The sequence below is a fragment of the Pan troglodytes genome, chromosome 8 (assembly GCF_028858775.2).
Source record: "Pan troglodytes isolate AG18354 chromosome 8, NHGRI_mPanTro3-v2.0_pri, whole genome shotgun sequence".
Taxonomy (NCBI): Eukaryota; Metazoa; Chordata; class Mammalia; order Primates; family Hominidae; genus Pan; species Pan troglodytes.
The window spans coordinates 83,069,722-83,095,257 of NC_072406.2; the positions used below are offsets into that span (position 1 = coordinate 83,069,722).

General features: G+C 42.4%; 1 protein-coding gene across 12 annotated transcripts in view; it reads left to right on the forward strand.

Annotated features, from left to right (window-relative positions):
* SGPL1 (sphingosine-1-phosphate lyase 1) overlaps positions 1-24,995 on the forward strand; it is a 64,196-nt gene extending 39,201 nt beyond the window's left edge. For 11 of the 12 annotated variants that reach the window (XM_001171432.8, XM_063781877.1, XM_063781879.1 and 8 more), the window contains 10 exons: positions 2,526-2,602; positions 4,286-4,414; positions 13,257-13,345; positions 14,703-14,808; positions 15,958-16,056; positions 16,748-16,897; positions 18,265-18,503; positions 20,305-20,451; positions 21,444-21,564; positions 22,098-24,995. In XM_001171432.8, the coding sequence (XP_001171432.3) occupies positions 2,526-2,602; positions 4,286-4,414; positions 13,257-13,345; positions 14,703-14,808; positions 15,958-16,056; positions 16,748-16,897; positions 18,265-18,503; positions 20,305-20,451; positions 21,444-21,564; positions 22,098-22,238 (1,298 nt within the window). In that variant the 3' untranslated portion in view covers positions 22,239-24,995. The remainder of the gene's footprint in view (positions 1-2,525; positions 2,603-4,285; positions 4,415-13,256; positions 13,346-14,702; positions 14,809-15,957; positions 16,057-16,747; positions 16,898-18,264; positions 18,504-20,304; positions 20,452-21,443; positions 21,565-22,097) is intronic. The other variant, XR_010146916.1, reaches the window with a different exon arrangement.
* The last annotated feature ends 541 nt before the right edge of the window (positions 24,996-25,536 follow it).

Genomic DNA, 25,536 nt, shown 5'->3' on the forward strand with positions numbered 1-25,536 from the left:
TTTGTAAGCATGAATAAAACAAATATATTTGTGTTTAAGAAGAGAGAATATAAGATGTGTAATACAAATGAAATACAGATCCATGTAAAAATGTGAAATCTGCATAAAGGCACAAAAGAAAATAAGTCACTATAATTCCACCATCAAAGATAAACAGATGGTGTCTATCTTTATGCATGTAGCTATAGGTAGAGCTGTCTATATAGTTTACATCTATCTATATATGTATATCTGTTTCTGAGAATGCTAATAGTGTTTGTCTGTGTGTATACACATGTATGCATGAGCACATATGGGATGGATAAATAGACCAAATAGCTTGGTTGCTTAAGAGCGTAACCCTGGAACCAGCCTGGATTCATATCTTGGTTTGCCACTTAAAGTATGCCTTTGGCGAGTTACTTCTGTATGTCACAGTTCCTGTATCTCTACAATGGGGATAGTAATAGTAGTACAGTACTTACCTGAAAAGATGATTATGGGGCTTAAATGAGATCATACATGTATAAATGTTTTATAGTGCCTGGCATATAGTAAGGATTCAGTAAATGTTAAACATTATTGCTATTATTAGCTCAAACAGATTTATGTTTGTTACTGATTAAGATCATATTACAAGTACTTTTTAAAAAGAAGCTTTTTAGTTTGATATATTTACAGAAAAGTAGCAAAGATGATAGAGATTTCCCTATACCCAGCTTCTCCTGATGTTAACATCCTCTGTAACCATGGTACGTTTATCAAAACTAAAAAATTAACATTGGTACAGTGCTATTAACTACACTACAAATTCTATTTCTAGTTCATCAGGGTTTTTTTTTATTTTGCTATGTTTTGTTTTAAACTAATGTTCTTTTTTCTATTCTAGGAGCCAATCCAGGAGCCATGTTGCATTTTGACAAATACCCTTATTTTTTATTTTTTGAGACAGAGTCTCACTGTGTTGCCCAGGCTGGAATGCAGTGGTGTGATCTCAGCTCACTGCAACTTCCACCTTCCAGGCTTAAGCAATTCTCGTGCCTCAGCCTCCCAAGTAGCTGGGATTACAGGCGTGCGGCACCATACCCAGCTAATTTTTTGTGTTTTTAGTAGAGATAAGATTTCACCATGTTGCCCAGGCTGGTCTCGAACTCCTGAACTCAGGTGATCTGCCCACCTTGGCCTCCCAAAGTGCTAGGATTACAGGTGTGAGCCACTGTGCTCGGCCTTGACAAATACCCTTACAATTTCTAAGTGACATGTGTTGAGGTCTTGACATTGAATAGTACAAAATTTGATATAGTCTAGGATGTAGATGAATAAAGCAGTGGTTAGCACTCTAAAACCTGGTGTTAAAGATTTCCATGATTATGAGAGCTAGTTGCCGCCATCATATTGCCTTCTCTTTAATGTTTAAGTCACTGTCCATTGCTGTATTCTCTAGCATCAGTAAAAGAACAGGAAATGAAACCAGTTATCTTATTTTTGAAAGGCTGGTGACCACTGGTCTGAAGCTGTGTATAGTACAGAGCAGTGTCCTCTAAGGAAAGAGTGAAAGTCAAACGGGCAGCAAGCCAGAGCTTGGCAGATTGCTGTAAGAATGAGTTTGTCTGTATATTTACCACTTAGTTTTCTGTTCTCAAGAGCTGAAGATCTTTGCTTTGGAGAGCCCTTGGCTCCATGCAGTTCTTAGTTGGTGTGTTTCCGTAGTAGCTTTCTCACTACCCACTTTCAATAGGGCACAGCTGCATTGTAGCACAAGGACCTGAGACACCCATATGAACAAATTTGTGGGTAAAATGAAGAATGTCTCGGGGAGAGAGGAAAATGGAAAGTCAGATCTTATATTCTACTCAGGAACTTTACTTTTCTTTCCACACTGGGATAAAGGAGGTTTATCCCAATGTTGACTGTGTTCCTGATCTTGAATATGCTACAGCGTGTGCTGCTGGAAGCAGATAACTGGTTTTATGTGGGTTTCCAGGCTTGGCTTAAGGGAGCCGGCGTCTCAGACCGGGGTACTCATGGTTTATACCTCATTGTGGTTTGTTTGCTGGTTTCATCTCTGATGATAGTGTGCTGAAATTTCACACTTTTCATTTTGCTTTCTTCTGCCAACTCTGCTCATAATAGTTCTCAAAATTCCTAGGACTGGATAGGAAAGGAGAGAAGAAGGAAGCTATTGCAGAAAAAGGCCACTCCAAAGCCATATAGAGAACAAAAAATAAGTATAGACAAAGGCAAATGTTCCTGCTGTTAGAAGGCAGTTGAGGATGAGGACAACATTATTATCAGACTGCCTTTATTGTAGCTAAATGCTATTAATATCTTTTTCACATTGCTGATAATAATGATTTTTCATCTTTATTTTATTGTGCTAACTCTATTGAACTTTTTTCTTGATTTGCTATAAGAATGCTGTTGGGTTTCCACTCAACATTTTTTTCTTTTGTATCCAGAGGAGTTTCTTCCTGTTTCTTCTTTATCAGAACCTGTCTTCCCAGAGATTCTTGCTTACTGACCAGTGACCTTACCTTTCTCTGCAGACGCCTTCTGGCAAGAGGGGAGAGCCTCTGGAACAGTGTACAGTGGGGAGGAGAAGCTCACTGAGCTCCTTGTGAAGGTGAGTGTCCAGTTCTTGAGGGAAGCCTGTGAGGTCTGTGCCAGTTTACATGACCTCCTTTTTTCTCCTTACTTTTGTAATTAGAAAAATTACTTAAGGAAAGCTTATTGGTACAATAAAACCATAAAAGTTTCTCTTCACCCAAACATAGGTGAATATGTATATTATCATCAAAGACATCTTCAGTCTGTAAAATAGTAAAATGTTATTTATGTTTTCAGTCTTTGCAGATGTCCTGTCTAGAAGGCAGATTACTAGGGAAGGTAGTCCTGTCAGATGAGATTTTTGTGGTGAGACAGATTTTGTTTGATAAGAAGAGATAAGATAGGGAAACTCTTTCATAATTTTCTCAAATCATGTGACCCAAGATGAGCAGTGGTCTCATGTATACTTCAAATAATTCTCATTCTTAGCTTCTTCCATTTCTAATCAAATTTATTTTTATTTTATTTTATTATTTTTACAGACAAAGTCTCACTCTGTCACACAGGCTGGAGTGGAGTGGTGTAATCATGGCTCACTTCAGCCTTGACCTCTTTGGCTCAAGTGATCCTCCCACCTCAGCCTCCTGAGTAGTTGGGACTACAGGCGTGCACCATGACACCCAGCTAATTTTTGTATTTTTTTGTTAGAGATGGGGTCTCACTCTGTTGCCCAGGTTGGTCTTCAACTCCCAGCCTCAAGTGATCCTCCTGCCTTGGCCTCTGAAAGTGTTGAGATTACAGCTGTGAACCACTGCACTTGGCCCTCATATTTATTTTTGAAACTCCACTTCATCATATAAAATTGGGGTTGTACTGATGATCTCTAAGGTCTTTGTGTTTGATTATTATAAATATGAAACTGTCCCTTACTAAATAAATATGGCAGGTTTTGCATAAGTTGGTGTAATGCTCTGATCTTCTGTGCTTAAAATCTTTCAGTAGCTTCCCATTATCTACAGGATGAAACTCAGGTTCTTATGCAGCAGAGAATACAAGTTTCTTCATGAGCCAGCTCCCACTTATTTTTTCTTAACTATTTCTCTTTATTTCCCACATAAACACTAATCCTGCCTTTTCTCTTTACTAAATGTGTCATGCTCTTACGTTGTTTTCTTTCCCTTCCATCATTCCTCTTGTTCCAAATGATGATTCCTACTCATCTCTCAAAGTTCCACTCAGCAGACACCTCTAGATCACTCAGGATGTTAGTTGTTCCCTCTTCAGGGTCCCTTAGCACTCTGTACACACACCTGATATTGCAGTCGATAACAACAGCTGCTTTGTGCCAGATACTCTACTAAGTGCTTCACATGCATTATGTTATTTAATTATTGCTAGAACACTAGAAGATAGCTACCATAACAACTTCTGCGTATGAAGAAACAACCTTAGATTATGTGACCTACACAGCTGAAAGTAATAGGCAAAGCTTAGACTTCCTCCTGGGTCGGTTTGGTGTTATAGTCTGCGCTTTTAACCATATTTATACTTCTTTCCTCATCACATTGTAAAATTATTTATTTACATGTCTGTCTCCTCCGCTATGTTTTAATCTTCTTTTGGTTGAGGAATATATCTTATCTTTTTTTCCAGTTTATATTGTTGTGCCTAATACTTAGAAACCGTTGTTTAGTGCATGATTCTTTGTCCTATATAGTGTAATAGTTTTGATTTCACATCTGCTTGCATTTTTTTGCAGGCTTATGGAGATTTTGCATGGAGTAACCCCCTGCATCCAGATATCTTCCCAGGACTACGCAAGATAGAGGCAGAAATTGTGAGGATAGCTTGTTCCCTGTTCAATGGGGGACCAGATTCGTGTGGATGTGTAAGTATATGCAAGGAGCATCCAATAGCCTTATTTTTTAGGTTAAAATAGAAGAGTTTTTAATAAATATTAATTATATTTAAAAAAATAAAATATTAAAAATATTTTACTACACAAGAAATATTTGATCATTGTAGAAAGGTCATTTTACTACACAAGGAATATTTGATCATTGTAGAAAGATCCTAATTAACTGCAGTTTTAAATGTTACTTGTAATTTTGTAACCTAGACAATGTCAACATTTTGGTATACTTCTAGATATTTTTCTTTTCACCTTTTTATTTTGAAAAACTTTGAACCTACATTGAGTTGCTAGGATAGCTTAAAGAACACCTTAGATTCACTAAATGTAAATATGTTGCCATATCTGCTCTCTACACTCTTTCCCTCCCTACCCGCTTCTTCCCTCATCTCCCACCTGCACACCTACCATTCCCCTATTTATCTGTGTATACTTTTGTTGTTCCATCCAGCAGTGTTTTTAGTGTACTTCTGGTTTTACCTGAGCCAAAGTTTAATTTATTATTTTGCTGTAAACTGAACCTCATTTAGTTGCTATTAGGCATAAAGAAAGGGGGAGGACATCATTATATTTAAAGAAACACATGAGGATTCTTTGTTTTACCTGTTCTTTCAAGTAGATGGTTGTTAGTTTTCGTAAACTATGATAGATAAACTTCTGTTTAGATCTGTTGTCTTTAGAAAAAACGAAATCTCAGGTTATGTAGGATAGATAGATTTAACTCAATATGCTGCAATGGTGTCCTAGAGGTGCTAATCCTATCAGATACTCATCATATTTGCAGTCATTATAAAGACTGCAGATTTAATTATTGAAGGGCCCATTCGAAGAGCACCTAATTTAGTTTCTTTTTTTTTTTCCAGCAAGCATTGTTTTTGTTTTGTTTTTCTAATATGTTGGCGCCATGAAAATCATCATGTTCAAATATTCAGTAGTAATAAAGGTGATATGCCTGGCATTCATTTTCAAAGCAAAATACTGAAACTGTTAAAAACAGAACCACCCATAATACAGCAGCAGTTTCCCTTAGAGTACTGAGGTGAACAGGGTGACTTTCAGAGGGAAGATGATAATGTACTTACAGTATATTCTCCTATGCCATTAGACTCTTGAAGAACTTGTAAGAGGCCAGAGTGAATAGCCACAGAACAGTTTGGCCTTATTTGGTAAATTTGAAGATACATATATCTTATGACCCAGAAATTCTGCTACTAGGACATACTCTAGAAAAATTAGTACACATATATATCAGGATATATGGACATTAATATTCATAGCAATGTTATTCATGATAGCTAAAAACTGGAAGTAATTCAAATGCCTATCCACAGGACACAGATGAATAAATTGTGGAATGCTGTGTGTGCCTCAATCCATTGTAGCTCTTATTCAGATTGATATACAAATTGCCTCATCCATCTTTGGCCAGTGGAAACATATTGGCTCCTAGGTCCATTTACATGACCCAAGTAATCTTTGAAAGCCTTTTTTCTCTTTCTTTCCTTTTTTTTTTTTTTTTTTTTTGACGAAATATTCCAGGTTCAGGTTCACTTTGTCCATTTCCTGCTCCAGGCCTTCAATCAGCCATTTATCCAAGGAGCCCTGGTTCATTTAAAACTAGGTAAAATAATTACATAGTTCCAAAATCACATTTATGGAACAAGACAGATTAAAAAAAAAAAGTTAACCAGAATGCAGTCCAGAGAGACAAAGAAATAGAAAGTATGAAAGAGAGGCTAAGAGATGCAAAGGATAGGATGAGAAGGCTAACACACATCTAACTGGTGTTTGAGAGCAGCCAGAGAAAATAGATTACCTACAAAGGCATAACTGTTAGGACAACTGATACTCTCAATAGCAACGATGGCTGGGGCAGTTGGGGGTAGATGAAAGATTGGCTGTAAATTGAAAATTGCTGGAGCCTGGTGATAAGTAGTGAGAGGTGACAGCGTGCTGGCAGTCCTCACAGCCCTCGCTCGCTCTCGGCGCCTCCTCTGCCTGGTCTCCCACTTTGGCGGCACTTGAGGAGCTCTTCAGCCCACCGCTGCACTGTAGGAGCCCCTTTCTGGGCTGGCCAAAGTCGGAGCCGGCTCCCTCAGCTTGCAGGGAGGTGTGGAGGGAGAGGCGCGAGCCGGAACCAGGGCTGCGTGCGGCGCTTGCGGGCCAGCTGGAGTTCCCGGTGAGCGTGGGCTTGGCGGGCCCCGCACTCGGAGCAGCTGGCCGGCCCTGCCGGCCCCGGGCAATGAGGGGCTTAGCACCCAGCCAGCAGCTGCGGAGGGGGTGCTAGGTCCCCCAGTAGTGCCGGCCTACCGGCACTGCGCTCGATTTCTCGCTGGGCCTTAGCTGCCTTCCCCTGGGGCAGGGCTCGGGACCTGCAGCCCGCCATGCCTGAGCCTCCCACCCCCTCCATGGGCTCCTGTGTGGCCCCAGCCTCCTTGACGAGCGCCACTCCCTGCTCCACGGCGCCCAGTCCCATCGACCACCCAAGGGCTGAGGAGTGCAGGCGCACAGTGCAGGACTGGCAGGCAGCTCCACCCGCAGCCCCGGTGCGGGATCCACTGGGTGAAGCCAGCTGGGCTCCTGAGTCTGGTGGAGCCTTGGAGAACCTTTATGTGTAGCTCAGGGATTGTAAATACACCAATCGGCACTCTGTATCTAGCTCAAGGTTTGTAAACACACCAATCAGCACCCTGTGTCTAGCTCAGGGTTTCTGAGTGCACCAATCGACACTCTGTATCTCGCTGCTCTGGTGGGGGCTTGGAGAACCTTTGTGTGGATACTCTGTATCTAACTAATCTGATGGGGACGTGGAGAACCTTTGTGTCTAGCTCAGGGATTGTAAACGCACCAATCAGCACCCTGACAAAACAGACCACTTGGCTCTACCAATCAGCAGGATGTGGGTGGGGCCAGATAAGAGAATAAAAGCAGGCTGCCAGAGCAAGCAGTGGCAACACGCTCGGGTCCCCTTCCACACTGTGGAAGCTTTGTTCTTTCGCTCTTTGCAATAAATCTTGCTACTGCTCACTCTTTGGGTCCACGCTGCTTTTATGAGCTGTGACACTCACCACAAAGGTCTGCAGCTTCACTCCTGAAGCCAGTGAGACCACGAGCCCACCGGGAGGAACGAACAACTCCGGACGCACTGCCTTAAGAGCTGTAACACTCACTGTGAAGGTCTGCAGCTTCACTCCTGAGCCAGCGAGACCACGAACGCACCAGAAGGAAGAAATTCCGGACACCTCCGAACATCAGAAGGAACAAACTCCAGACGTGCTACCTTAAGAGCTGTAACACTCACCGCGAGGGTCCGCGGCTTCATTCTTGAAGTCAGTGAGACCAAGAACCCACCAATTCCAGACACAGTAGAAGCCCATTGGGCTTTTAAATTTTATTTACTCTAATTTCATTCTAAAGAATTCTGTTTTGTAGTTCTCCTTTTATTTTTTTATTATTATTTTTTGAGACAGGGTCTCACTCTGTCGCTCAGGCCAGAGTGTAGTGGTGCCATCTCAGCTCACTGCAGCCTTGACCTCTCTGGGCTCAAGCGACCCTCCCACCTCAGCCCCCTTGAGTAGTTGGGACTACAGGCATGCACCACCATGCCTCGCTAATTTTTGTATTTTTAGTAGAGATGGGGTTTCACCATGTTGCCCAGGCTGGTGGTGAACTCCCAAGCTGAAGTGATCTGCCTGCCTTGGCTTCTCAAAGTGCTGGGATTACAGGCGTAAGCCACCACGCTTGGCCGTCTTTTTTTTTTTTTTTTTAATCTGCTTGGTTGTTTTTTATAGTCCTTTTCCTTGGCTTAACTTTTGTTTACTTAAATATATTACACATAAATATGTTGTATTCTGTGTCTGATAATTCCAATATCCATGAGCCTTACCTGATTCTGCTGGCTTCAGTCATGGTTCCTTGTTTCCTTATATTTGTGATTTTATTTTATTTATTTATTTTTTTATGAGCCACTCATTTTTCTGGGAACCTAGGGATTCTTTGAGGCCCAGATTGAAGTTAAGTCTGGAAGTTCTCTTCTTCCAGAGAAGATTTGTCATACCTTTGTGAGTTGCTGGGGATTGCCACCACACTGGAACCAAATTAAGTCAAATCCTTAGCTTGTCATTTTGTACCACAGAGGTAGTGTGAATTCTGACCACAAACTCACATAAAGGCTTCCTTGTTACACATTCTTGAAAGATTGCTATTTTTCTTTACTTGAACATCAGGGTTGAGAAAAACAGTTTTTCTTTTCTCTTTTGCAGTAGTGGGATTTATTTCTTGTACACTGAAGAGTGTGGTCTTTTTCCAGCCATCTCCTGTTGGACTCCTTATCTTGGGCAGTCTCTAATGTATCTTCTGGTCCATCCTTTGCTCATCTGTCAGTGTAGGAGTTTGAAGTCTGAAGGGTCTGGTGCCACCTCAGGGTGAAAGCTAGTTTTGCCACTCACTTATCTTGCAGGATTCTTGATTTTGCTTTGTTTGGGGGTTTAGCAAGTTTCTTTATGTTAGGTTAGTGATAGGTTTAAATTTTTTTTTTTGATGTTTTATCAAGTTTTTTAGTTATTTCAGTGAGGAAGGTTGCTCAAGGTATATCATATTGCTAGAAATAGAAGTTCCATAATTGTTTTTTCCATGTGACAGACCTTTGTCTATTTGAAAGCCCCTTTCTCCCTGAATCTTCTCTGCCCCACATTTTTCTGGGTTACTCCGCTTTTCATATGATTTCACAGACTTCCAACCATCGCAGTCATTCTCTGTATGACTTTTGGTTGCCTCTGGCCAGATTGAACACAGTTCTCCACATTTGGAGTGGCATTGATCTTTCAATCTCTGTCTTTTTTAAATCTGGGTTCAATAAACTTATTTCAGACCTTTTCCTTGAAGTCAGCATTTTTATTCTTGGCAATGTTTATTTTATTCCTTGCTGTTCCTAATGTCTTTGTTAGTTCTGTATGGATGCTACTGGCTTTGTTTTTTTAGGTCTGTAGCTCATTCTTTTTGTTTCATGGTCTAGGTTTTGAACTCTTTGTTTTCTTAAATTCATGTTCTTATGATATTTTCCTATAGTGAGAAAGTTATAAGGGGTTTCCTTCGTCCCTTAGCTTGTTTCCTTCTGTGTTGGGTTTTTATTTTGCATGCTACATACTACCTTTTCCCCTGCCTTTTAGTTTGTTTGCATAGTTTCCTTGCCATTTTCTCTCATCCTGGGGTGGCATTCTCCAGACATTGTTCTTATGCACTGTGGGTGCTTCCTGTCTGAGACCATTTGGCTGGGGACAAAGCTCAGCCAAAGCTTTGTTCTATCTGTATTAGAATAACCAGGTCTATTCTGAGATTCTCTTCAAAGTTACCTATCAGAGTTCACTCTCTTATTTGGAAGAGATAATATACTCTTTGAGCTCTGATTATTTAATTCACTGAAGTCTTTACTCTAAAGAGCCAATCCTGATGTTCTCTCTTCATTTTGCTCATTTCTCCCTAGCAGCCATGTTTACCACTCACTCATGAGAAGAGGAAGAAAATAAGGAAACCCCCTCAGCTTGCCTCTGCAGATTTGGGGGTATAAAGGAAAATTCTCAGGATTTTGCTGACTTTGCGGTACAGTTTCAAGGGCTGATTAGAAACTAGTGTTTTGCTTACTTCTGCTCTCTGCTGTTTCACTGTTTCTTTTTTTTTTTTTTGATTGCCAATATTTGAAGTTTATTGCCTAGATTATCTCTCTTTCCTTGTTTGGTTGTTGTTATTGTAGGTTTTGACTCTTTTCTCTCCCTGCACTCACCCTTTTTTTTTTCTTCCCATCTTACTCCTGAAGTCCAGGCCTAGGGGTTTTTTGCATTGCTGCAATTAAACCATATCTCTATTATTTTGATCTTCAGCACGTGTGAGGGATCAGAAGAAGGATAGAGTCTGATTCCCAGGCTCTTCTAATATTTAGACTTTTATAAAATAACTAATCAGCACTGGTATTGTCTTTTTCCCTCTCCCACTCTGTCTCCCCCACTCCTCCCTTAGCTTCTTACTTCTCTCTCTGGATGAGCTGCTTCTAGTGAAGAAAGAGTTCACTGTTCAGAGGTGGGAAGCCAGAAGATAAAACCAAATGGCTGGGCAGTCTTTAGGTTATTCCTAGCTAAGAGTTAAGAGTTGTAAGCTCTCTCATTCTTTGTTCTTCAGCCTTAAACTATCTTTCCTTCTATTAACTTTATTTGTCTCAGTTACAATGATAGAGGTAACTTCACATACTAAAAGAAATTAGGTTACCATGTGAAACATTCTTCTTGGCTTGTGCTAATGTTATCAGATCCAAACAGCATCTGAAAGAAAATTTTCCAAGTAGATGTTGTTCTCTTGTTTTCTGAAATACATATCATATGTTAAAGTGAGAGTTTTTATACATGTTGAAAGAAGTTGAATGACATAACAAATAGTTACTGAGGCCTCCATTTTCTTACTTCACAGTTAAAATTCCTGTTTTTCTTTGGGTATAGGAGGTAGAAAGAAGTGGGAGAGTAATAGCATTTTAAAACACAGAATCAAAAATACATATTAAAAGTAGAACTTAGGCCCAGGCACAGTGACTCACGCCTGTAGTCCCAGCACCATGGGAGGCTGAGGCAAGTGGATCGCTCGAGCCCAGGAATTCGAGACCAGCCTGGGCAACTAGGTGAAACCCTGTCTCTACAAAAAATACAAAAGTTAGCCAGGCATGGTGGTGTGTGCCTGTAGTCCCAGCTACTTTGGGGGATGAGGTGGGAGGATCTCTTAGGCCTGGGAGGTGGAGATTGCAGTGAGCCGAGATCACACCATGGCACTCCAGTCTAGGTGAAAGATTGAGACCCCATCTCAAAAAAAAAAAAACAAAAAAGAAAAAAGTAGAATTTAGGTATTCCTACTTTTACAGTCAAAAGTCCACTGGTGTTTGCATAACAATGATGTTTTGACTAGTTATTGGACTAAAAATAGGACACATGAAGCAGGTGACTAGGAATTTGGAAATATTATTGCTTAGGTCATTACTGGACCTTACGAAGAGATTGATGCACTGGTGACTTGGACTTTGCTGGTCCCTCCCCGACTCTTCACAGCTGGCTCGACGACTCTTGTGACATTCTGAGGTTTTATGCTAAACCACAGGACATGCTGCTGATTTGCAGAGCTGACCTCAGCTGTAAGCACTTTGTCTTCTGCAGCGTAGAAATGTAGTGACCTACAAGTGTCCCATGCCCAAGTTGGGTGCATTATTTTGTGGTGATGGTCACATGTTTCATAAAGACTTCCTGAGTCAAAAAATGACTTTTCTCAGTTCATCTTCCATATAACTCCTGGCCACAGGGATTTTGTATCTAATGGTATTTTTGTTCTATGTGTGGATATTATTTTAGCAAAGTTCAGTGGTCACTTTCTCTGATTCCATCTTGTATTAAGCTACACTAAATATGAAAATGTAGAAAGTTTTACTTCTTATCAACAGATGCTAATGTATGACATTGAGTGAAACACTTTAATTCCTCAAGGGCTCAGTTTTCTCACCTGTAAATTGAAAAAACCTTTCAAAGATTGTATGAATCTTCAGAGATGGTAAGTCTAAGAAGTTGTCCAACTAGTTTAGTATTGCGGCTTTTTGTTTGTTTTGGAATGATTCATTCTCATATATTATTTTTTAAAAAAATAGCCAGGTGGCTATGACATGCCTGTGTTGGTCAAGGTTTACTGAGAGTCAAGTCAGGCATTAAGAAATGTGAAGGCCAGGTGCAGTGGCTCACACCTGTAATCCCAGCTCTTTGGGAGGCTGAGGTGGGCAGATCACTTGAGGCCAGGAGCTTGAGACCAGCCTGGCCAACATGGTGAAACCCCGTCTCTGCTAAAAATACAAAAATTAGGTGGGCATGGTGGTGGGCGCCTGTAATCCGAGCTACTCGGGTAACTATGGCAGGAGAATCGCTTGAACCAGGAGGCAAAGGCTGCAGTGAGCCGAGATCATGCCATGGCACTCCAGCCTGGGCAACAGAGTGAGACTCTGTCTCAAAAAAAAAAAAAAAAAAATGGATTGAGGGTTTGTTAGGTGTCAGCCACTATGTCAGGTGCTAGGAATGTTGTCATGAACAGACTGGTCCCTACTTTCATGAATTTATAGTCCAGTGAGGGAAATAAGATGAATAAAAAGACCCCTACGTCTTTTTGTTTGAATTCTGGTAAAGAAATGTGTTTATCAGAGGGGCTAGGCCAAACTTTAGGAAAACATTTTACTTCACTTAAAAAAAATTAGGATTTTTGTTTTATTTCAGATAAGGCAACAAACTTCCATCAAGTAGAAACTTCTGCTTTTCTCTGTCTTTCAAACTTGTCAAAATCAGCAGTTTACTTTGTTAAATCTGAATGTCTCTTTTTAGTGTATTGCACAGTTTACTAGAATTGTAATCACAATTTCACATTCTTTAACAGGTATTGAAAATTTAAATTAAAATTCTGATATTTTTGAATGGCATAAAATGCCCTATCTTATCTGAAAATTGAAAAATTAATACAGAAATGTAAATGGATTGTGAATAGGTGGGATCTGGCCAAGTGTGCATTTGTCTAGGCAGTGCTGAGTTTCTGCTCATTATTTAGTAGCTTTCATTCTTCACCTGAGCCAAAATTAGGCTTAATTAGGCTTAGCCAATAAAGCCAAATTTTCCTTCTGGAAGACATGGCAGTGTCTGCCTTGCAGCATGCATCCAAGACCTTATCTGTTTCTGTATCAAACATTGTCAAGATCAGGGCATGAAGAGCCGGGGCATTCCTGACTCCCCCAACAGATGGCATCTCTTCTTTATTATAGGTGACTTCTGGGGGAACAGAAAGCATACTGATGGCCTGCAAAGCATATCGGGATCTGGCCTTTGAGAAGGGGATCAAAACTCCAGAAATGTATGTATGTGTGGCTGTTTTGTCCCCTTTTGGATTTGTCTGTCTGGAGTACAGCTTTATGAAACTAAAGCAGATAATCCATTTTCCTGCTGCTTCTCTTCCTCTGGTAATTCTGGTCCCCTTTCCCCCGTCCTAGCCCCTCTGCCCTTATCCTTTTACATTCAGTAAAATTCTAAATGGATCAGCCAGTTATTTTTAAAGATCATTCCCATCCCGCCCCACCCCCAGATCATGCATAGTATATACTACAAGCAAAAATAAGATCCTTTTTCCAAAAGTGAGAGTTTGAGGACTACATCTTTGAATCCTGTGATATTTGCAAATTATTTGGAGCCTAAAGAAACCTCTCGAGGTACTTTAGTTCTGCTTACCTTAGAAAGTTACTTAATATTATAGGCTGCCTCAGGGTACTCTCTGGGAAAACTTTAGTGTGAGGGCTGTTTTCTGGGAGGAAGAATAAAAATATCTTTTTCAGATTTACCCACATTGCCTTCCTTGGACATAAATTTGATGTTTAGTTATATTATTTTTTCCTAGACTGTCCCCTTGTACAGTATGTTTATCCTACATCTTAATATTTTTACTGCAAGTATTACTTGACAATGGGGATTTATTGCATATGGTCTCATGCTGTGGTTCATATGTAGCATAAGAGAATAAACCAGGCTGCCGTTCTTTCTTCATATGTCGATCTTTGGTGCTTGGTACTTCCTCAGTAGTAGAGATTTTTCTCCTTAGAGGGAACAGATTCGTTGTATGAATGGAGTAGTTGAGGAAGGTCTAAAGCAAATACCCGTGACCTCATTTTCTCTTTCAACACTATTTGAAATACTATTTCCAAATGTGTAGGAGAAATGGGGATTTTAGTTTCTTCAGGTTTGTTGTCTTTCAGAGTTGGAAGGGGCCACTGAGCTGATGCTTGGCCGCTGTGTGAACATTTCTGCTTGAACATGTGTTGTGCCGGGAAGCCTTCTTCTCATTCTCACTGAGGTGCCTGTCTTTGGTAGGCAACCGTTAGCCAGCTCTGCCTTGTGTTGCTCTCATCCAAAGTCTCTGTCCCCCAGCTTTCCGCCTGCCAGCCTAGCTTTATGCTTTGGATCCCTCACTGTGGGATCACTTCTGAGTCCTCTTCCTATTGCCAGAATGATTTCCTAAATAGGAGGGAAGTTTCTGCAGAAAATCAGTTGGCCTCTTTTTGGGTGTGCTTAAAAAGAAAAGTAAAGCAGTCTAAACACTTAAATTTTTAATTTGGGGAAAAATAATCAGAACTTACTCCCTGTAATTTAGATTAGCTGCTAATGGTGTTTTCTATTATTTTGGCCTGAGTTTCATTATTCTCCTCTTCCCTGTCATTTAGTGTGGCTCCCCAAAGTGCCCATGCTGCATTTAACAAAGCAGCCAGTTACTTTGGGATGAAGATTGTGCGGGTCCCATTGACGAAGATGATGGAGGTGGATGTGCGGGTGAGTCCCTCTGGAGGGCCCACTGTCTGTGCTGGGCTCTGACAGCAGAAGGGTCCTCTTGTTGACTAGCTGTTTCCAGTCAGATGGGTCTGACTGCCTTTGATTGTGGCAGCCAGAATATGAAAAACTGCATTGATAGTGGTGATTGACTGCAGCTTCAGTCTTTTCATAGGTTCATGAATTCTGAAAGGGAGGTGATCTAGTCACTAACTTGGGACTTGAGAGACACTGGTTTTGTGGTCAGCGCCATCACTTTTTCTTTCTTTTCTCTACTTGTAAAATGAACATGGACTCACTTCCCCTAAGACTCTTACCATGGCCCGGGCATGGTGGCTCATATCTGTAATCCCAGCACTTTGGGAAGCCGAGGAGGGAGGATTACTTGAACCCTTGAGCCCAGGAGTTTGCGACCAGTCTGAGCAACATAGTGAGACCCCATCTCTACACAAAATTTAAAAAAGTAGCTGGACATGGTGGCATGCACCTGTAGTCCTAGCTACTCGGGAGGCTGGGGTGGGAGGATCACTTGAGCCCCAGGAGGTTGATGCTGCAGTGAGCTGTGTTCACACCACTGTACTCCAGCTTGGGTGACAGAGCAAGACCCTGTCTCAAAAAAAAAAAAAGACTCTCACTGTGGTTTAGATTGGCTTAAATTAATACCATTGTCATTATGATAGTGATTATTTTTATGCCTCACATTTGTGTAGAGGAGTTTTCTAGTTTCAATGTTCTGTCAGAATCCCATTTGAGCTTTATGACATTCCAGAGAGGTTGATGAAGCTGTTATATTATTGTAGTTCACAGATAAGGAACAGACTGAAGTAGCATACTCAGGGTTTCACTGCTGGTAGGTTGTGGGGCTGGGGCTCACATTTGGCTCTTTGGCCTCTTAGCTCAATATTATTTTCGCCCCCACAGCGATTCTGTTCTTATTTTGTGCTCTCAGACTATTCTCCAAATGGACTTACCTGGAGTCACCTGTGTCCTGTCACCATGGTGGGATGCAGTCTTCTCCCAGTTGGAGTGGTGAAGGAGGGGGTACTGGTGGAACTGGAACTCTAAGCTAGCAGCCCAAATTGCTCTTGGCAGCAGAAGAGAAGAGTAATTGTGACATAGATTCTCATTTTCCTTTAAACTTTAAATCCCTAGGCAATGAGAAGAGCTATCTCCAGGAACACTGCCATGCTCGTCTGTTCTACCCCACAGTTTCCTCATGGTGTAATAGATCCTGTCCCTGAAGTGGCCAAGGTATATGAGAGAAATGGGCTGCTAAGGCAGGCAAATGGATATTTTAAAACAAAGCCTAATGGGGCAGTACTTGGCAAATAGAAGCGATTTTTATTGTTGTTTTTGACCACAGTAGTGATAAGTAGCTCTCATCAGCCCTAGGGGAAGCCCTGCAGCTCAGTTCCAAGCCTCTAAAAGTTGCTAGTCTCTGCTGTGGGGGAGGATAGTACAAGGCTGAGGCCTTTTAAACTGGAAATTCTGAAATAGGATTGCCTTTTAGATTGAGATCTGGAAATAATCTGCATGTAGGAATGTGCCCACCAAAAGGGTGATATTCCACATGCTGCCCCTCAGCACCTCCCTTTCCCTCACGCCTCATCCTGCAGTGACTGAGGCAGGACCTTTCCCTTGTGCGAGAGGCAGCCTAAATCAGAGCTCTACTCATTTCCTGCTTGATATCGCAGAGAGTTTGAGGTCATGCATATTTAAATATAAAATTGATACCATATTTCAGATGAATTATTTTGAAGGGAAAATACATTTGAAAGATAAATTTTGTTGGGAATGTTAAAAATAGCCATTTTTTAAAAACATGGGAGGCATAATACAAAATAGCCTTGTGTTTATAGCCCATCTTTCCACCCATGTCTTGCAGTTTTTATTATAGGGCTATAAAGGAAATTCTCTTATGTTCTTTGTTTTTTGGAACAAGCTGGCTGTCAAATACAAAATACCCCTTCATGTCGACGCTTGTCTGGGAGGCTTCCTCATCGTCTTTATGGAGAAAGCAGGATACCCACTGGAGCACCCATTTGATTTCCGGGTGAAAGGTGTAACCAGCATTTCAGCTGACACCCATAAGGTGAGCTAAGGAGGAGGAGATCAAGTGTTACCAGTTGATTATTTTGACTATTATTGATAAAATAAATTGGTAGCTTCCCTGCAAAGTATAAAATTAACTATAGAATTCTCATCAGATGCTTGTTTTAAACTCTCTCTTTGCCGTCACCAGATCAGCTGGTTCAGGTGATGGGGTATAGTGGTAGAGGTGACAAGCAGTAGTGAAAATGAACCTATTACCTTTATCTCAAATTGGCTAAGAGAATTTCTGTATCCACTGACTGTGTGTAACTAGAACATGCTAGTGTAGTGGCCCTTGTTAAAAAAGCTCCCTGAAGCCTTGAGCTGATTTGAGGTGGAGGGTAGAGGAGTGTGAGGGTTGGTAGTGGAGTTCCCATGCTGGTAGATAACATTAGAGCTGCTGTGCAACTGGGCTCCTGAGCCTACATGACGGGAAAATGTTGATGGAAGAGTCCTTTGGGAAAGGGGAAGAACCTGTGTGCTCAGGAACATTCAGCATTTGAGATGGCCATGCCTGCCACCCTTGGTGGACTGAGACAAAGTCTAGATCAGTTGATAACGCTATTGAATATACATTGAGATGTGGAAGAAGTATTAGCAGCCTCAGGAATGTGTACCTTGTTTTGATTGCATTTTCAGAGCTTGTTTTAAACTCAAGTATATTAAAGACTTGTTTTTCAAAATCGATGTGATCTGCAGCCGATTTTCAGTCAGCATCTGTTTTTTCCTTACCATCCAGATAGCTCCTGTGTCCTTTTCCCATAACCATCCATTTCTGGATGGTTCAGGTAATGAAATTAGTTCCACGTTAGTTTTAATAAGAGTTAATTAGGGGGTCAGATGTTCTATAAGGAAACCAGTTACATAGTTAATTTTAAAGCTGGATTAAGTAGCTTTTAGATTCTGAGCACCATTATGTTCTCATAAGCATAATATTCTTAGTAATACTAAGCAAAAAAAGATGGGAAGGGGGTCAGATGATGATTTTAACTTGAAGTGACAAATTCCATCCTTTCCTGGCTTCCATTGCAAACTTACCCTTGCTTTCATCCTGACATATGGTCTCCAGAGAAATATTTTAAATAAGGTAAACCACATGCTGGGCAAGAGAGGGAGTAAACCGATTAACTGGGCGCTGTTCTTCCCTGGGTCTCAGATTCCTCATTCCTAACAGAGAGAATTTAAACTCCATCCCTTAAGTTCCTACTACCCTTTAGCATTTTAAGTTTGAATCCTTAATGTGAGTGGGAAACATAACAGAGAAACTGAGAAATAAGTAGGATTTCCTTTGCATGATGAGAGTTCTGGGACAAGGTCTGCCAGACAGAACTATACTCTCACTTTTCTTGTCTGCTACTTCTTCCACAGTATGGCTACGCCCCAAAAGGCTCATCATTGGTGTTGTATAGTGACAAGAAGTACAGGAACTATCAGTTCTTCGTCGATACAGATTGGCAGGGTGGCATCTATGCTTCCCCAACCATCGCAGGCTCACGGCCTGGTGGCATTAGCGCAGCCTGTTGGGCTGCCTTGATGCACTTCGGTGAGAACGGCTATGTTGAAGCTACCAAACAGATCATCAAAACTGCTCGCTTCCTCAAGTCAGAGTATGTGTGGAAGACTGGGGTTCTGCCTTGTCTATTGCTTTTTTGTCCTAGTAGGCTCAAGGCACCTGCCTGGCTAAGTATCCATAGCCCTAGCCCACCTGTTGTCTCCTGCGATATAGAGGGCTTAGGGCAGCAGCTTAGGGCTTAGGCCAGACCAGCTGGCCTGGGAGAAGAAGCTCCCTTTCTCTGCCCTGACTTTTGGAGGGTCTTCAGAGACGGGGGCCTCATTTGTAGTTTATCTCATCTCTATGGATGTCTTAATAACTGGCAGCTCTTACCCTAAGGCTAATGTACAATTTAATGGTTAGGACAGTGATTCCCAAACTTGAGCATGCATTCTAATCACCTGAAGGACTTGTTAAAACACAGGTAGCTGGGCCCACCCCTAGAGTTTCTGATTCAGTGGAACTGGGATGGGCTCTAAAAATTTCCATTTCTGGAGATACTGATGCTACTGCTCCAGGAATCATACTTGAAGAATCATTGGAATAAGAAAATAATTGGAAATGGGCCAGAAGGAATGAGGAAAGGAGGGCAATGAAATCTTGGGTTAAGCCAAGGCCAGAACAGGCTGCATGCTTTGTCTAATGTATCTGTTAACATCTTATCTGCCCATCTCTCTATGTGTCACTTGGATTGGGGAGGCTCTTTAAGTATATTGAGGGGGAAGGAAAGCTGCCTGCAGGCATTTCTCATTTGAGAAAGATCCTTGGCCAGGCACGGTGGCTCCGGCCTGTAATCCCAGCACTTTGGGAGGCCAAGGCAAAAGGATCGCTTCAGCTCAGGAATTAAAGACCAACCGGAGCAACATAGTGAGACATTATCTCTACAACAAATTTAAAAATTAGCCGTGAGGCCGGGCGTGGTGACTCATGCCTGTAATCCCAGCACTTTGGGAGGCTGAGGCGGGTGGATCACCTGAGGTCCAGAGTTCAAGACCAGCCTGACCAACAGGGAGAACCCCGTCTCTACTAAAAATACAAAATTAGCCGGGCGTGGTGGCGCATGCCTGTAATCCCAGCTACTCAGGAGGCTGAGGCAGGAGAATTGCTTGAACCCGGGAGGCAGAGGTTGCGGTGAGTTGAGATGGCACCATTGCACTCGAGCCTGGGCAACAAGAACGAAACTCCATCTCAAAAATAAAAAATAAATAAAAATAAAAATTAGCCACATGTGGTGGTGTGCACCTTTGGTCCCAGCTACACAGGAGGCTTAAGGCAAGAGGACTGCTTGAACAGCCCAGGAATTTGAGGTTACAGTGAGCTATGATCACACCACTGCACTCTAGCCTGGGTGACAGAGCAAGACCCTGTCTCAAATAAATAAGCAAACAAATAAATAAAAATTAGATATATATAAAAGGTCCTCCTATAGCTCTGATAGGGCCATTTATTAAGACCTGCTATACCATTTCTTGCTTTAGGGATTACATACGACTTTTTAGAACTGTGGAGATGGGCAGATTACTTTTCCAGAAATTTTTTTAGTACATCTTTCATGCCTCAGAAGCATCTAGGGGAATATAATTGGGAGTTGGGTAGACAGGTTCGAAGTCATTAGATCTAGATGGGGTTTGGGCCTTGGAATTCCATTTTTATTGTTCCATCTATGATTCTGATCTCAGTAAGAACCACTGATCCAGTGTAGCCTTCTTCTTTTTTGAAGATGAGAAGACTAAAGCCCAAAGGGTTAGATTGCATTCATTATAAGGAAGACTTTGAATGATTAAAGAGATAGTGACCAGGGGATTGTATGTGACTGAATTTACTTTTTCTTCCTTCATTTATTTTTTTGTTTTAAGACTGGAAAATATCAAAGGCATCTTTGTTTTTGGGAATCCCCAATTGTCAGTCATTGCTCTGGGATCCCGTGATTTTGACATCTACCGACTATCAAACCTGATGACTGCTAAGGGGTGGAACTTGAACCAGTTGCAGTTCCCACCCAGGTAAGCTTGAAGAAGCCTCTTTCCCTTATTTTGCTCCATGATTTTGGAAGAACTTGGGTGGTACAGTAACCTGAAGTATAGAGTTCGACTGCTAGAGGCTAGCACGTTAGTAGCAACTGTAGTATCTAAAGGATTTCTCTCTTGCCACCTGGAATTATTAGATACAAAGAACAAGACCATTAGCTTTAAACTCTGGCAGAATTAGGTGACAGCCTCCTAGACCAGTGGTTGGTCATGAGGTTTTTCTCTCAGTCTCTAGCCTTTCTACTCTCCAATCCATCTTGTACACAGCCATCAAATTGCTCTTATAAAATACTTGTTACCTGGCTAATATTTAGTTCAAGACCTTCCTGGGGGTCTCTAATCATTCAGGCCTGCTACTGCCTTCTTTATTAGACTTTTCTAACCTAATCTTCCATGATGCCTTTGAGTAAATGCACCACTCCAACTGAGTACAGGTCTGTTCATGTCCTCTGTGTACAGCTTAGCCTTCCACACGTTGGTGCATTGCCAGTCCCATCTGGACTATCTTTTTCCCTCTTCACAATTCCAGTAAACCCCACTAAATTCCTCCAGGGCGAGGTAGAATTTCTTCTGTGCCCTGAAGTCCTTTAAGACCCCAGCCATGTGGCCCTGTCCCCATGAGAGCACATGGGGGCTGATTATCTAAGATAAAAGTGTCTCATTGATGGTGACGTGGTTGAAGGAATGGTGGTGGAATTTGTGAGGGGATGGGTGGGACAAAGCAGCCAACACTGTTCATCCTCTTAGCATGGTTCTCAGTCATGCCGAGAAGCTCTGAGGCCAGCCCATGCCTGACACCCCAAGCATGAGAGAGCCGAGATTGCCAGGACTAGGAACAACTTGGATGACTACACTTGTCAGAAATATTGTGAAAGGGCAACCAGGAAATTCCCGTATTTGGGGCTGCATCATTTTAGAACATTTTTTCTTTCTTCAAGGTTCATCTCTCTCTGTCTCTTCTTTCCTAGTATTCATTTCTGCATCACATTACTACACGCCCGGAAACGAGTAGCTATACAATTCCTAAAGGACATTCGAGAATCTGTCACTCAAATCATGAAGAATCCTAAAGCGAAGACCACAGGAATGGTAGGGACACTTGGAGTTTTTTTTCTTCTCTTGGAAATTTAGGTGTTGGTGGAGAGTTTGAAGGAATCAAATGACCCGGAGTCTGTTCCTGCCTCTGCCCCTTTGCCACAGACATCTTTTATTTGTTGACTGGAGCTGATGATCTCTGCATCACCCACCCCTTGGGGTTGCTGAAGTCTCAAATGAGATACACTATAAAGTACCTTGTAAGTTAGAGACTTCTGTATAAAAGCAGCTGGTGGTAGTGTCCATTTGAAAAGAAAATTTTGTCACAGGAAAGATAGTAAACATGTTTTTTCTGGAATTTTCTTAGGCTAGTCCCTTTATGCAGAAAGGCAGACTGGAAAGTCCCTGTGAAAAATTGACTATGCCAGCTGTTTTTCTGATAGAATGATGGGATGCCTAAGGTGGAAATGGGGTAGGGCAGTGCACATGCGAAGCTAGGACTCGGGGAGAAGGGGCTCATTGCTGCAGTTTTATTCTTGCTTTTGGACCTGGCCTCACTAATAATGTCTCTTTCTTTGGATTTGTAGGGTGCCATCTACGGCATGGCCCAGACAACTGTTGACAGGAATATGGTTGCAGAATTGTCCTCAGTCTTCTTGGACAGCTTGTACAGCACCGACACTGTCATCCAGGGCAGCCAGATGAATGGTTCTCCAAAACCCCACTGAACTTGGACCCTTTCTAGTCTCAAGGGGATTCCAGCCTTCAGAAGGTTCTTGGGGTATGGAACAGGCCGTGCACAACTTTGACATCTGGTCTTGCTCCATAGAGCACAACTCAAGATAGACCATGAGACAGCTTGAGCCTCAGGATTCTTGTTCTTCCTCTTATCTTCCTTTTGTGGTTTTTAATTTGAAGACCCCAGAGAATTCCATTACATAATGATTTTGCCCTTGTTATAAATGTTACCCTAGGAATTGTTTTAACCATTTCCTTTTCTAAACTCTCTAGCTTTCAACTTTACTTAAACATTGTGTGGTAGCTCTGACCTGTCCTGATTCTTTAGAGAAGCTGGGGTACAGTTTATGAGATAGCTAGAGCTTCTTTGTTATCTCAGGCAGGAGGCGTTTACATAACAGATGTTTCCTCAGCTGGGTGTGAGTTATACTCTAAGCAGGAGGCTTTTTCAGCCTTCTCTCTCTTTTTTTTTTGAGATGGAATTTTGCTCTTTTGCCCAGTCTGGAGTGCAGTGGCATGATCTCAGCTCACTGCAACCTGCACCCACTGGGTTCAAGCGATTCTTCTGCCTCAGCCTCCCGAGTAGCTGGGATTACCGGCACCCACCACCACGCCTGGCTAATTTTTCAATTTTCTTTTTCAGTAGAGACGGGTTCACCGTGTCGGCCAGGCTGGTCTTGAACTCCTGACCTCAGGTGATACCCCCCCCCCCAGCCTCAGCCTCCCAAAGTGCTGGGATTACAGGCGTGAGCCACCGTGCCTGGCCCTGTCTCTCTTAAGAGTAGGTTCATTGTCTGTCTTAGAGTCACTTCTATTGCAACTCATTTTCTTTTTCTAGGGCACAGATCGACCAAGCTGCTGTTCCCTATTCTGCAGGACAGGACTATTCTAGCATACCTGCTTCATCCACCCAGGCAGGGTTTGGGGTGGTCTCTTCTGTGCCTGCAGTCCCCATTTGACACTTGGTTGCCACCATCTTTGGAGATTATTGTTTGGAATGATGCTTCCATTGGCTTGTTCTTGTTACCATGGACTAGGAAGAAAACATGGTTTCCAAATAATCTAGGAGCTTTTGGCCATGGTGCTGCCTTCCTGAATTGGCAGTGGTCAGAGCACACCTGAACCCTATCCTGGGCTGGTGATGAGCAGAAATCAGACCTTTTTCTATGCTTTTTTGAATATCAGAGTAGGATGAACACCCAGGTTCAAATATGTCACCAAAGTTGGTGGTAGTCCTTCCCTGCACCCTTGCGTTAAGCCATTATGTAATGAAAATGTGTTTGCTTGAAGGAACAGCTCACAGCACCTTCACAAGTTGCCTTGACTTACCCTAGGTGGGTGTGAAAGAGCACCCGTAGCAAGGAAAATTTTCTCTATTAGTGTGTTCTTCTGCCTCTTCCCCCTTGATTCAGCTTTCAGAGGTACTATGGCAGTTTTGCCTCAGGTGCTGAACATTTCTCAGCCCTGGCTAAAAGGGAGCAGCACAGGGAGAGAAACAGGATAGGAAAGCAGAATGGCGAGCAGCCTATGGCCCAGGGCCTGTAATCCCTTCCCAAGACTAGCTGCTCAGGGTGGTGCAGGGACAGGACCAGACCCTGCGCCTATTTCCTGCCCTCTTTCCCCTGTAGGGAACTCTCCTCTAGGCTGAGCCACTGTCCTGCTCTTATGACATTATATCTTGTGCCTTTCTCCTCAGCAGTGAGCAGTGAGCTACTCCTGGCCCAGGCCCTAGGGGAAATGGATCAGTCTTTGAGGTTTCTATTTGGGGAGGGGAGTACTTAAGATGAGTCAAAAGACACTTTCCTCTGTTCCATTCCCCATCTCAGGGACTCCTGAATATTCAGCCTCTCCAGGCTGGTGTCTTCTAGTTTCCCCCACTGGGAATGCTGGCTGGGAGAGCCATGACTACCAAACTTTTCCTCAGGCTCCTTGGCATGTTAGTCTGAATTGTTCTTGAGCACTGTACTACTGACCCAACAACTGTGACTAGCTGGCCATGCCATTCAGGGCTGGTGTGGCATTTATGTGTGTGTGTGTGTGTTTTTTTCCTGTTTGCCCAGCAGTGCATTGTGGGTTCCAAGAGTGGGTAGTGTGTGTATGTGTGTGTGTCAGAGGGAGACCTGGCAGGCACCTCTTTGAGAGTAGCTGTGGTCAGAGCTGTTTGGTCAGTGCATTATGTTGAATGAGGTCCAGGAACCCAGAGCCACCCAGCAGACACCACTGTGGCTTGCCAGCTGCCAAGATGGAGAAGCATGTGCCCCTGTAGAGCGTCTCCCCAGAACCAGACCCCGAGCCACTCGCTTCCTCTGTGCTGTGACAACATTGGTGCCAGGGGAGATGGTGTTTTTCAAAGGGACCTACTGTAGCCACTTTAATTTACAATTAAGAGCCTTAGTTTGACTTAACACTTTTGTAGGCTTTTCATTGTGTATTTTTGTGTATGTGTGCATATAGCAGCTACTCTGTAGCAGAGGTGGGTAGAGACACTTAATAGTATCATGTCGCATGCAGATGTCACATCGGCCTCTGCAAAAACTGTACTGTCTTGTTTCTGCATTAGACTTAAGTAGTCATGTGAATATACTGCTATGTCACTTTTAATATTACGAGTTTTATACTTGGAAAATGGTACTTGCTTCTTTTAAATCTGTCTTCTCTAACCTCCCCCTTCCCATTTCAATGCTCCCTTCCTAATTTCAGCAATAATCTCAAAAAGCAATTAAATAGTTAAATGACCCTAATTGTAATTACTGTGGATGGTTGCATTCATTTGATTACTTGGGCACACACGAGATGACAAATGGGGCAGTGGCCATGCTTGAATGGGCTCCTGGTGAGAGATTGCCCCCTGGTGGTGAAACAATCGTGTGTGCCCACTGATACCACGACCAATGAAAGAGACACAGTTAAGCAGCAATCCATCTCATTTCCAGGCACTTTAATAGGTCGCTGATTGGTCCCTGCACCAGCAGTGGTAGTCATACCTATTTCAGAGAGGTCTGAAATTCAGGTTCTTAGTTTGCCAGGGACAGGTCCCTATCTTATATTTTTTTCCATCTTCATCATCCACTTCTGCTTACAGTTTGCTGCTTACAATAACTTAATGATGGATTGAGTTATCTGGGTGGTCTCTAGCCATCTGGGCAGTGTGGTTCTGTCTAACCAAAGGGCATTGGCCTCAAACCCTGCATTTGGTTTAGGGGCTAACAGAGCTCCTCCGATAATCTTCACGCACATGTAACTGCTGGAAATCTTATTCTATTATGAATAAGAAACGAGAAGTTTTTC